Genomic DNA, 12,484 nt, shown 5'->3' with positions numbered 1-12,484 from the left:
CGCCGCCATGGCGGAGAAGCTGAGGGATCTGAGCCAGCCGATAGACGTCCCCGTGCTCGACGCCACCGTCGCCGCCTTCTACGGCACCGGATCTAAGGAGGAGGTAACCGCGTCCAGCCCCGCCGCCCGCTCCCCCCTCTCCCCTTCCCCACGCGCTTGCTCGTTCGTCTCGGTCCGCCGAGCGCCGCCTCCCCTCCAGCGGGACCTAGGGTTTGGTTCGCCCACGCTTCCCGGCCATCTGCTAGATACTGCTACTAGTTGTTAGTCCACCCGCTAGAGCTCGGGGTCCTCCATGCGGTCGGGATTCAGGACTGGACGGCGGCGGTAAGTTTCCTTCTTAGCCGGATAGGGTTTGGTGGGCGGAGGAGGGTTAGCAGCGATCGTCAGCCCGAAATGGCCAAATACACCGCAGGCGGCCTGACGCTTGCTGCTCCACGTTTGTTGTATCTTCTACTATTTCGAGTTGTCCAACCTGGAAACCGATTGCATGCCACCTTACAAGGGTCTGGGTATGCAGCGCTGCCGTTGTGTTACTACTGCTGTGGTTTGTGTCGACTGAAAATGATCTGTTTTGTTTCAGAGGAGCGCCGCTGATCTGATACTTCGGGATCTGCAAAACAACCCTGACATGTGGCTGCAAGTGGTGCACATCCTGCAGAACTCCCAGAACCTCAACACCAAGTTCTTTGCCCTCCAAGTAAGCCTCTGCTCCTGAATGACTTATTTTCAGTAGTTTAGAAGGTAGTTCGCACTTGAATAAAGGTTGATTGATGCCGTGGTTGCTGCTGGTCTTGGATTAGATCATGCATGTTTTACATTCAGTACCGCCAAGCACTGGCCATTAATTACACGTGCTATTGTGGTTCACCCGTTATATTAGGAAACGCCGCTGCTAATATTTTTCTATGTTGAACTCGTAACCGGTTTTAAGCGGTTAAAATGCCTAGTCGCTTGGCTTTCAGGGTTCAACACATTTGAACATGCAGTACGCTACATGAAAATCCCATGGTGTAGAAAAGATGGATGTCTAATAGGATTCTGCTTTGGCGTGTCAGTTCAAGCGCCGTTCCGTATGCGTAATTTGTACGATATTAATTTGATTGGCTAGTTTCTGCCAGCTTTTGCGCATCTCACTATATGACTAGAATGCACTTGATTGGTTTTCCTGTAGGAGATAAAGAAAGTTTATATAGTTTGTTATATTGTTAGTACTAAGTTAGAATGATCCAAAAGATACCTGGTTTGTCTGCGAGCGTAGAAACATACTTTAGGTTGTTTTCTGGGATAGACGCTATGGCTTCTCTTGTTTTCCTTCTGCCTCTTTTGGGCCTATTTTAAACCTGGTCAGGATAGTTGTCCTTCAAATATTTGCGCAATTCTTCCATCATTTTTATTTTTGACTTGAAACTGAACTCAAAAAACATGGGTGATGACGCCATGACAGCAAATGTAGAGGGGGTGAAATGGGCCAGGATAAATGTTGATGGTCCATAAGCAAGTTATGTAGCTAGTAGCTTTTATATTTCTCCTGTCATGCCAAAGTATACTACTATTATATCTAATCATTCTGGGTGCCATCTTTGCATGAGATTTAGTTACTCGCATTACAGTTCACATTACCCTGCACTGTTCTGTTTCTGTACAAAATCTGCGCACAAGATGGACAAAATAAGTAGGAACATTAACCATCTGTCGTGTTGTTAATACTGACAAATGTACGCTTTTGGTACTAAACCTTGTATGGGGTGATGTTGGTTGGTGTCCTTTTCGTGCATGGCGGTTAGTCTACTGTAAGTATTTAAAATTGACATATATGGTTGTAATGTTTGCTATTAGAGCAGTGATAATTTTGGGCCTTTAGGGCCTGATGATTTTGAACCTTTAAGGGAATGCAAGATATTATAATGATCACCATATTTTATTGTTTGACTTTCATTTGCTGTGTGCAGTTGAGGTTATTGGATCCATATGATATGATTATGTAGGTGCATGCAGCTGCATGCTACACACGCTATTGCGTTTAACTTTTTGTCATGTATTAATTATATTACAAATATATTTTAGGTACTTGAAAGTGTTATCAAGTACAGGTGGAACGCATTGCCGGTTGAACAACGTGACGGCATAAAGAATTACATATCTGATGTGATTGTTCAGGCAAGGATTAACTTCTTTGTTAAATATGGCAAACCTTTGTCATTTCTCTCATGAAATAAATCTGATTCACGCACTCTTTTCGCTGTTCACTTTTGGCACTCTACCAGCTCTCAAGTAATGAGGTTTCCTTTCGACAAGAGAGGCTTTATGTTAATAAGCTCAACATTATATTGGTGCAGGTAAGTACTTCTTGAGCCATTTAATTCATTCACTTTTTTCGATTACCTGAATAAATGCATTTGACAACCACTTGTTCTGAATTGTGGCCAACGTAATAGGTTCTGAAGCATGAGTGGCCAGCCAGGTGGACATCCTTCATTCCTGACCTTGTTGCAGCAGCAAAGAGCAGTGAAACCATATGTGAAAACTGCATGGCTATACTGAAGGCAAGCTGTGTTTCTATTCGTATCTGCTTAATTAATGTATCAGACAATTATTAACCATGAAATTATTTGCAGCTTTTAAGCGAAGAAATTTTTGATTTTTCAAGAGGTGAAATGACACAACAGAAGATTAAAGAACTCAAGTCCTCACTCAACAGGTTCGATTTGTGGCCATCTGTCATTTGTGTCTGCCTAACAGCTTTTGTTTGATAGAGTAGAAGTAGACTCAGTTACTTTTTTTATCTCGTCTTTACTCTTTAGTTGGACTACTATTTTAGCTCTTCTGTCCTAATTCTCCTTCTTGTGAAACAGTGAATTTCGACTCATCCATGAGCTGTGTTTGTATGTCCTATCTGCAACACAAAGTTCTGAGCTGATCCGTGCTACATTGGCTACGCTTCATGCTTTCTTATCATGGATTCCTGTTGGATTCATCTTTGAATCACCATTGGTACTTTGCTTTTTTCTACATTCCTCCAGATTTTTTATCTCAGCCATTATCTTTGAAAATCCGTCTCAATTTTTCCCTTGATGGTTATTAGCTGGAGACGCTGCTGAAGTTCTTTCCTATGGCTGCCTATCGGAACCTTACACTTCAGTGCCTTACAGAGGTAAAGAAAACATATTGTTAGCTATGTTTAGTTTTGCGTTGTTTCCAACTATTCTGTTGGAGTAATGCAATGGCATTCTGTCTTTTAGTTTGATTATTAGGCTGCACTGTGTTGCGTCACATAATAGTGGCAGAAAAGTGACCCTGAAATTGACACAACATTGTTTTGACTTTTTATTTGCAGGTTGCTGCTCTTCAGTTCGGTGATTTTTATAACGTGCAGTATGTGAAGATGTACACATTTTTCATGTTGCAGCTGCAGGTGAATGATGCATTTCAGGAAAAAAAACTATGTTTTTATTCTTTCTAAAGCTTTTCGTTTGAACACTTATTAATGTATTTCTCTCTCCAATGTTTAGGCTATTCTTCCTCCTGGAACAATTCCCAATGCGTATGCTAATGGTTCGAATGAAGAACAAGCATTCATACAAAATCTGGCACTCTTCTTCACTGCCTTCTTCAAGGTCAGATCCATCACATTATGGATGTACCCTATTAATTGGTATAGATGAACTTTGACATGGAAATGAGAGATTTTTTTCTTCATAAAATATTCTTAGATGATGTAAGGATCCTGATTCTGTTATCACCACGTTCCCAGCTGTAACACAAAATGGATTTTTATAACAACATTTGTCATTGTTTTGCATGTTCAAACTCCATGATCTACAAACAGAGACATGCTAGTTGGTAATATTAGTAATAATAATGATACAAAAGTAGGAAATCTGTTCTTTGGTGTGATCCATTGTTTTGTGGTAATCTCTTTGTGGTGCATGCAGAATCATATACGCATACTGGAGGCATCTGCAGAAAATAGAGCTGCATTACTTGTTGGTCTTGAGTACCTCATTGGAATATCATATGTTGATGACACTGAAGTTTTCAAGGTAATAAATTATACTTGATTTAGCATACATATACATTAACATGGTGTAATTCTCATGATGGTTATTTACAGGTGTGTTTGGATTACTGGAATGTATTTGTCTTGGAGCTTTTTGAAGCACACAATCAAATGGAGCCTGCAATACCAGCTGTAAGCATGATTGGGCTTAAGTTGCTTTTAATTTGTTTCTGTTAGGAAAGCTGTCCATGTGATTTTCTAATGATTTAGATATATCCAGCTTTCAGTTTAAACATTTTGTCAAAAAACTATCATGAATGCTACTTCCTCCGTTTTGAATTATAGGATCTTCTAACTTCTTTCTAAATCGTATATATATAGACGTGTTTTAGTGTGTTTATTCACTCATCTTAGTCTGGATGTACCCCGTATTAAAATATCCAAATGTTTATAATTCGGAACGGAGGTGATATTTTCTTATGTTCTTGTGATATATTTCCATCCATGTGCTGCATTTTGTTCCATGTCTGTTTCTTGCTTTGTGAACTCTTTCCGTAATCAAGTTATAAATCCTTCTGGTCACACCAATGTTTAACTTGTAGGCCCAGATGATTCCTGGAGTTGATGGTACTGGTACAGCTGTTCACCAAAGGAGGCAGCTTTATGCAAGTCCACTATCAAAGTTACGAATGTTGATGATTTGTCGGATGGCAAAGCCTGAAGAGGTATTGATTGTGGAAGATGAAAATGGCAATATTGTACGGGAAACAATGAAGGATAATGATGTCCTTGTCCAATATAAGGTTGGTAACAAATTGCGAAGCTGCTGTGGTGCTTTATGGGGTCTATCATAAAACTGATGTGACACTTCTTTTTTTAATTCTAATACTAGATCATGAGGGAAACACTGATCTACTTGTCACATCTTGATCATGAGGATACAGAGCAACAGGTATGCTACTCATGTTTTCCGGATGATTTCATTATAGTTTCAGAAATTATGCAACACATATTATACACTACTGTGAGCTGGTCTGCAGTATATGTGGTACAATTGCACTCCTTTGTCTTTTTGTTGAAATGACATAAGATCTAGCCAAAACACTAACACAATTAATGACAATGAACACGATTATTCATTTGAGACTGTTCAGTAGGGAGCAAATATCTATTTTGTTTATACATTTGTTGCCCTGCTTATGTTTTCTATTTACTGCCCTTTTGAATTTAAGCCGCAACTCTGACACTTCTTTTGTTATTCCAGATGTTGAAGAAATTGACTAAGCAATTGAATGGAGAAGACTGGAGTTGGAATAACCTCAATACTCTATGCTGGGCTATTGGATCAATATCTGGTTCTATGGTGGAGGAACAGGTTTGTTCACTGTCATTATTCTCATTTATTTGGTTTCAATAAATGCTTGTGGAGGACTTGGCGCTTTACTAACTTCACTTCACATTGCAGGAGAACAGATTCTTGGTGATGGTTATTCGCGATTTGCTAAATCTCTGTGAAATCACTAAGGGGAAAGACAACAAAGCTGTTATTGCGAGTAACATCATGTGCGCGTTTGCTTCAATTCTCTCATGTTTGGAATTATCAAAAGAATATCTTTGCTGATCCAATGTTTGAATTAATAGGTATGTGGTCGGTCAGTACCCAAGATTTCTCAGGGCTCATTGGAAGTTTCTGAAGACAGTAGTCAACAAATTATTTGAGTTCATGCATGAGATGCATCCTGGAGTTCAGGTCAGTGATTCATTTACATGTAGTTTCTTCAGTTGGAACAGGAAAATTCTTGTAGTGTGAAACACGTACTCCCTCTGATCCATATTACTTGTTGCAGCTTTAGTACAAATTTAGTACATACTAATGCTGTACTAAAGCTGCGACACGTAATATGGCTTGTAGGGAGTATATTATTAGTATTTATGGTCACCTACAGTCTGCTGCTTCTGTTTTTGTTGCTGTGCATAGTTGTGCTTCCCTCTGCATTTGCAGAAAGTTTTAAGTACCTCTTCAACTGCGACATTTCCTATCCTACTTGTATGTAATGTATGTAACAAACTGCTTGTTGCAGGATATGGCGTGTGATACATTCCTCAAAATTGTTCAGAAATGCAAGCGCAAGTTTGTGACACAACAGGTAGATTCATTAATCACATTGCTTGTCTTCAATTCTGTATGTGAATTGATAGACTTTTGATTGATTTCTAGTTATGTATTACTTAGACGCATGTGGGTAACTCAATTTAGACACACATCATCACATTTATACTGTACCATACTCACCAGTTACATGCCCATTTGTTTTGTATTTCCTGCTATTTCCCAGGTGGGCGAGAACGAACCATTTGTTTCTGAACTGCTCACCAACCTTGCTACAACAATTCTTGATCTTGAGCCGCATCAGATTCATACGTTTTATGAATCGGTATGTTGAACAAATTGAGCCAGGATAGGCTATCACTCGTACTATTTGTCCCTTTTGTGCTCAATGTTCAGGCTAGCACATGATTCAAGCTGAATCTTATATTATTTGTGCCTTTGTGCTCACTGTTCAGGTTGGTCACATGATTCAAGCTGAATCTGATAATACTAAGAGGGACGAATACCTGAAGAGATTGATGAGCCTTCCTAATCAGGTTTGGTTCTACCATGAACTTTTGCATTCTTCATGCTTTCTTTTAAGGATAGTATTTACAATGTTATCTTGTGATTTCATTTGACAGAAATGGGCAGAAATAATTGGACAGGCAGGCCAAAGCATTGATATCCTGAAGAACCAAGATGTTATCAGATCTGTTCTTAACATATTGCAGGTAATAGTCGAGGCTGTATTTGATCATTGTGGCTTTACAAGTGTAAACTACAATTATGTTGGCTGTTTGTTGCTTTGAAGTTCTTTACTTAGTTTATAAATTCACTATAAGATTGTGGTTGGTAATACTTCAGGAAATGATATTTGTTAGATGACCAAACTCAGTTGCATTTCATTCCTCCAAAAGATCAGTCTCCCGAACACTTGGTTTGTGCACGGAATAGTTATCTGGACTTGCCAAATGCACCATAAACACACTTGATACCTGAACTCACAGGCTTGCTAGAGTGTTTTTATCGTAGAAAATTATAGTGCTTTTAGTTGACATTTTTACCAACCAGCCTGTATGGAGACTATGAATTAGCACTAGTATGGTATACGCTGTTCTTAGTGACACCCTCGCAAATATGCTAATAGTAGTTTGTTGCTAAAGGTGAGAATGATGTTTGCAATTGCTCCCTGGGTGGTATGGACGTTATGTTATTTGTGATTGCTCGCTTGGTACTAACATGATGTTGCTATTTGCAATTGCAGACAAACACAAGTGTTGCGACTTCGCTTGGACCACACTTTTTCCCACAAATTTCACTGATCTTCCTTGACATGCTGACAGTTTACAGGTATTTTCTTTAGCATCCCACACGATGTTTTATAGTATTATTATAGGGTGCTGGTTAGCATCTTCTGAAGTTTTGAGCTAGGCTTGGAGAAGTAAAGATAACCTCTTCCGTTGGACTGGTCCTGCCTGGTGTCACCTGGTCCTGTAAACTTGGGCAGCCTAGTACATGATAATTTTAAGCTGGGGCAAGCCAATCTTGTCAAAACATTGTGCTGGTTCAGTCGAAATTTGCTTGTATACTAGTCCAAAATGCTACTCATTGTGCCTCCCCATTTTGTTGTCATAGTTTGAGGTTGTGCAAAGTTACGAAAAATGTGTCACAATCTAATGCATCCTTTGTGTTATATTTGTATCAGAATGTACAGCGAGCTTGTATCAAGCACTATTGCTGAAGGGGGGCCTTATGCCTCAAAGTCGTCATTTGTAAAACTCTTAAGGTAATTAATCGTTGATATCTATCCTTCTCTTTTCATTTATCTGTCTTACTGAATAATAATATAATACTTCAAACAGATCTATCAAGAGGGAAACATTGAAATTGATTGAGACATTTGTGGACAAAGCTGAAGACCTACCGCACCTTGGGAAGCAGTTTGTTCCTCCAATGATGGATCCTATTCTTGGTGATTATGCTAGAAATGTGCCTGATGCAAGGGAATCTGAAGTCCTGTCCCTGTTTGCAACAATTATAAACAAGTATTGCCTTGAATTTGATACCCATTTTTTCTCTAGCTGGGAACTAAAATGTTCTCTACTTAGTGAGTTGTAGCTTGTATGAAGATTCTTCTGTCAGTCATCTAGGTTTCATATTCAGTTATTTGTTGTTAATACTTAAATACTGTGCTGTTATTGTCCATCATTTCTAATCTTTGTATTTATACTGAAGGTACAAAGCTGAAATGCTTGATGATGTGCCTCGTATATTCGAGGCTGTTTTCCAGTGTACCCTTGAGGTAGGAATTACAACCTTGTTTTTACTGTTCATACTCAGTTACACGTCGAGATTTCACTGATTGTTCGGTCTGGCCAGATGATTACTAAAAACTTTGAAGATTATCCTGAGCACCGCCTCAAGTTTTTCTCTTTACTTCGTGCTATCGGCACCCATTGCTTCAAAGCTTTAATTCAGCTTTCCAGCCAGGTTTGTGATAACTTTTTTTAGTTACAACTATTAGCCCTGTTGATGGTATCTATTAATACAGCAACCCAAATTGCTTCTCTTTAATTTGATTATCGGACTGTTTGTTTCAGCAATTGAAGCTTGTGATTGATTCGATTAACTGGGCATTTAGACATACAGAGAGAAACATTGCCGAGACTGGTCTTAGTCTTTTGTTGGAAATTCTGAAGAATTTTCAGGCAAGAACATCTTGTCCATCCTTTCTTTGCTGTATGTAATTTTCTTTGGAAGCTAACTCTTTTATTACGGCTGCCTTGCAGGCTTCAGAATTCACGAATCAGTTCTACAAAACATATTTTTTGACTATAGAGCAGGAGATTTTTGCAGTTCTCACAGATTCATTTCATAAGCCTGGCTTCAAACTTCATGTTTTGGTGCTACAACACTTGTTTTGTGTGGTATGTTTCTTGTGCATGATTAATATCACGACATCTAGCGTTTGTATGTGTGCGTCTGTTTGATTAGGTTTGATAATATGTAGGTTGATGGCCTAACTGAACCTCTATGGGATGCATCCACGGTATCATATCCATCTAATGCCATGTTTGTACGGGACTACACAATCAAACTTCTTGGAGCATCATTTCCTAACATGACGGCAGCTGAGGTATGATCATTCTATCCTAGTACAGCCATCCTGTGATTGACTTGGAGCCATGATGAACCTGACAAATTATCTTGCGCAGGTGACCAAGTTTGTTGATGGGCTTCTTGGTTCGAGACATGACCTCCCAAGCTTCAAAAACCATATTAGGGACTTCCTGGTGCAATCAAAGGAGTTCTCAGCCCAGGTAAATTTCGTTATGCCATCACAAGATTGATGAAAACTATAACCTTACGGAAAATGTTACAATGACACCTATCAATAAAATACTTGTACATAAAATTGACCTTATGGAAACATATAATGCTTTGTGCAAGCTGTGCTCTCTTGTGATTTGTTTGTTACTGTGGCTGGCTTATTTATAGGATAACAAGGATCTGTATGCGGAAGAGGCTGCGGTACAAAGAGAAAAGGAAAGGCAACGGATGCTTGCCATCCCAGGGCTGATTGCCCCAAGCGAATTGCAAGATGAGATGGTAGACTCATAGTGCTCTGTGATTGTGCACCGCATTGCTAATCCAGTTTGATGGTCGATTAGGCCTCCAGAGGCCTCCATGTCTGTCCCGGAGCCTGAGTTTTCTTCCAGGGTGGTGGTGGTGGTGAAAGGAGGGTGCCTGCTGTAATTTTATTTCCGGTTCGGCGATTCCAAGATTTGTGTTGCTAGTTGATGATAGGGGAGAATTTTGCCGCAAGAGGTGCTCGGGTGAGCCTTGCGGGCTGTTTGGTTGGCTAGATGGTTGTGTTTAGTGCTCGGTGAAACATTTTGTGCGTGTGCTGAGCATGATATAGTATGGATGTTGATCCTTAATTGCTAGTTTAGTCTATAGATTTGATGACTGTATTATGGTGATGATGATGTATCAAGTGACTGAATTCGGTCTTGGGCTGGTAGGAAACCTCATAGTCCTCCTAGGGCTTGATACTCTTGTTATGTGAAATATGTTTCTTCTGCATTTTGTGAGCTTTGTTGGGCTGTTTTGCATCTGTGGTTTAAATCATCGAGTTTTTTTTTTTCGAGTTAATAAATTATGGAGTTAGGAAGGAGCTCCTCTCTTGATGAGTGGATGTGCTTAGCCTTGCCTACCTTTTGATATATCAGTTGGTGGTGCATGTGTGTCCAATATGTATATATATTGTCATATACTTCTTCAATCAATGTTTGTGTAAGTAAATAAGAATTTATCGTGTAAGTTGGAACCATTCTTGATGTGGTAGTCAGTTTTTGTTATACATGCGAATGTTGAAAAGCAGCAGCATATTCTACCCGTGGTGGTGGTGCTCTACTAGTACTGATGATGGACGGACGGTCTCGGTCCAAGACTGAGCTTTGACGAGCAAAGCAGGTATCTCTCTTTCCTCCGTTTGTTCTTCTTTATGCAGACTAGTCTACTGGTCTCAAAGCACCCCACACATATATCTATCTATCATCTGCGTTGGGAAACCATAAAGCAGCGGTGCAGTTGCAGTGAGCGGCTTTGTTACGGCCGTTGCTGGACAAGAGGCCACGTCGCAATACCATCTCTCCATCTTTCTAGTGTGTGTTCACTGGATCAGTGCACAGTGCTAGCTCCTGTAACCCCGGGCCTGAGATTTGTTAGCTCAAAATGAAGTATTAAGAGTCCGAACTTTGCGTACATTCAGCATCAGTAGAGTAAATCTAAGCGTAGCGATAGCTAAGTAGGTTTGCTAGTTGCCAGCCGGATGTATACACTCGTAGCGAGTTGCTGCTGTCGGTCTGCAGTCTCCGGAAATGTGGCCGTGGAGGAAGATGTCGGTTTCCTGTCCCTCCGTCTTCATTTACTTTCTTTGTGCATAACTCAATACCCGGACACAATGATCATTATCACAGTGTGCGCACGCACGTGTCGCTCCGCCATTGGTCGATCAGCCTCTACTGTATTCTATTCTATTCTATTCTATTCTATTGTGCAGTGGGTGTTGTCTGGGCCACCCTTCTTTCCCTTATTCTGCATTGTGTATTCTTTACGAATGTCCTGCTTCACGTTGACGAATCATCTACTTATTGGCCGGTGATGCAGACCACCGACTCTCCATGGTACTACGTACAAACATACGGTCGCCATGAGCCTACCTACGTACGTGTTGGCCCACGATTCGCTCAGCAGGCTGTCGCAACATACACATACGTACGCACGTGTTCACCATTGCTAACTCGATCAGCTAACCTGAGTGTGACCGGGGACGTAAATAAACGTGATGGCGACACATTCAGTCAGGCAGGCATGCCTGAACCTTGCAATCGAACGCACAAATATAGAGTACCAGAGTCTATCAACTAGTACTAGTAGTACTAAGGGCATCTCCAACCCGACCTCCAAATCGCATCGTCCGTGAACCGTGGACAGAGGAGACCAGTCTATGATACGGGAGCCAACCATCTAACGCTATTCTCCCAAATGTCCGCCAGTATGATTAATTTCAAATTCAAATCTGTCTGATCATATAGCGCACACCTGGTCAAATCAACCCTGCGCACAACCAAAAAAAATATCAGTCCGACAATTCATGCAAAAAAAATATGAATCTTCTCCTCTGCTGGACATGCAATCTGAGCCTCCACACTCAGTCCGCCGCTGCCTCTGCCTCCTCCGCCGTCTCGGCCACCTCCTTTTCTGGCGCCTCCAACTCTTCCTTCCGTCGCTTCAACATATTGAAAGGACGGCTTGCACGATCATCCTTGCGTCGTCATCTAAATCCCCCATCTTCAAGGTCAACATCTTCGTATCCTCTGAAGCGGCTGCAATCTCAACCTTTCTCTCTTTGAGCATGATCTTCTTCTCTTCGACCTTGAGCTTCTTGTTGGTCGCTGCCAGCAACATGTTAAACCTCTCCGCCTTTTTTCCTCCTTGACGTCAGAGCGCTTGACGTATGCCTCCTCCTTCGACAAGATGTCCTTGAACCTCTCCATCATCTTGGGCGCCTCCCCTCTTGCTTCGCCCTCTCCCTCTCCCACTTCTTTCGATGAAACCCTCTTCTAAACTTCTTGGGCGCCATCCCTCTTGCTTCGCCCTCTCCCTCTCCCACTTCTTTCGATGAAACCCTTTTCTAAACTTCTTGGGCGCCGCCCCTCTTGCTTCGCCCTTTCCCTCTCCCACTTCTTTCGATGAAACCCTCTTCTAAACTTCTTGGGCGGTTCTTTTGTTGGGTCGGTTGGAGCACCGGTTTCTTCCTCGGTGCCATGGGCGATGGTCTTGGTAATGTATAGATTTCACTTGGGTTGTCCATTCAATTTCAATCAACA

The 12,484-nt window shown here is 41.1% G+C and overlaps 1 protein-coding gene across 1 annotated transcript; it reads left to right on the top strand.

Moving 5' to 3' along the window:
* On the top strand, window positions 1-10,175 carry LOC123114457 (protein EXPORTIN 1A). Its single transcript, XM_044535943.1, has 31 exons — window positions 1-103; window positions 581-697; window positions 2,065-2,157; window positions 2,265-2,336; window positions 2,436-2,543; window positions 2,616-2,698; window positions 2,853-2,991; window positions 3,083-3,151; window positions 3,335-3,412; window positions 3,510-3,614; window positions 3,933-4,040; window positions 4,112-4,189; window positions 4,600-4,800; window positions 4,890-4,949; window positions 5,262-5,372; window positions 5,463-5,560; window positions 5,639-5,747; window positions 6,079-6,144; window positions 6,334-6,432; window positions 6,563-6,643; window positions 6,731-6,820; window positions 7,354-7,439; window positions 7,795-7,875; window positions 7,952-8,134; window positions 8,325-8,391; window positions 8,469-8,579; window positions 8,690-8,797; window positions 8,879-9,016; window positions 9,100-9,225; window positions 9,305-9,409; window positions 9,588-10,175. The coding sequence occupies exons 1-31, from the start codon at window positions 8-10 to the stop codon at window positions 9,708-9,710; spliced, it is 3,189 nt and encodes a 1,062-aa protein (XP_044391878.1). The 5' UTR covers window positions 1-7; the 3' UTR covers window positions 9,711-10,175.
* Window positions 10,176-12,484: the final 2,309 nt, after the last annotated feature.

This window comes from Triticum aestivum, chromosome 5B, assembly GCF_018294505.1.
Source record: "Triticum aestivum cultivar Chinese Spring chromosome 5B, IWGSC CS RefSeq v2.1, whole genome shotgun sequence".
In the NCBI taxonomy this organism is placed as follows: Eukaryota; Viridiplantae; Streptophyta; class Magnoliopsida; order Poales; family Poaceae; genus Triticum; species Triticum aestivum.
This window is presented reverse-complemented; position numbering and strand designations above follow the sequence as displayed.

Coding starts and splice junctions, on each gene's coding strand:
- LOC123114457 (XM_044535943.1), top strand. CDS start 8: ATGGCGGAGAAGCTGAGGGATCTGAGCCAGCCGATAGACGTCCCCGTG. Junction 2,699..2,852: donor CTCAAGTCCTCACTCAACAG/GTTCGATTTGTG, acceptor CTTGTGAAACAG/TGAATTTCGACTCATCCATG. Junction 7,876..7,951: donor TCATTTGTAAAACTCTTAAG/GTAATTAATCGT, acceptor TACTTCAAACAG/ATCTATCAAGAGGGAAACAT.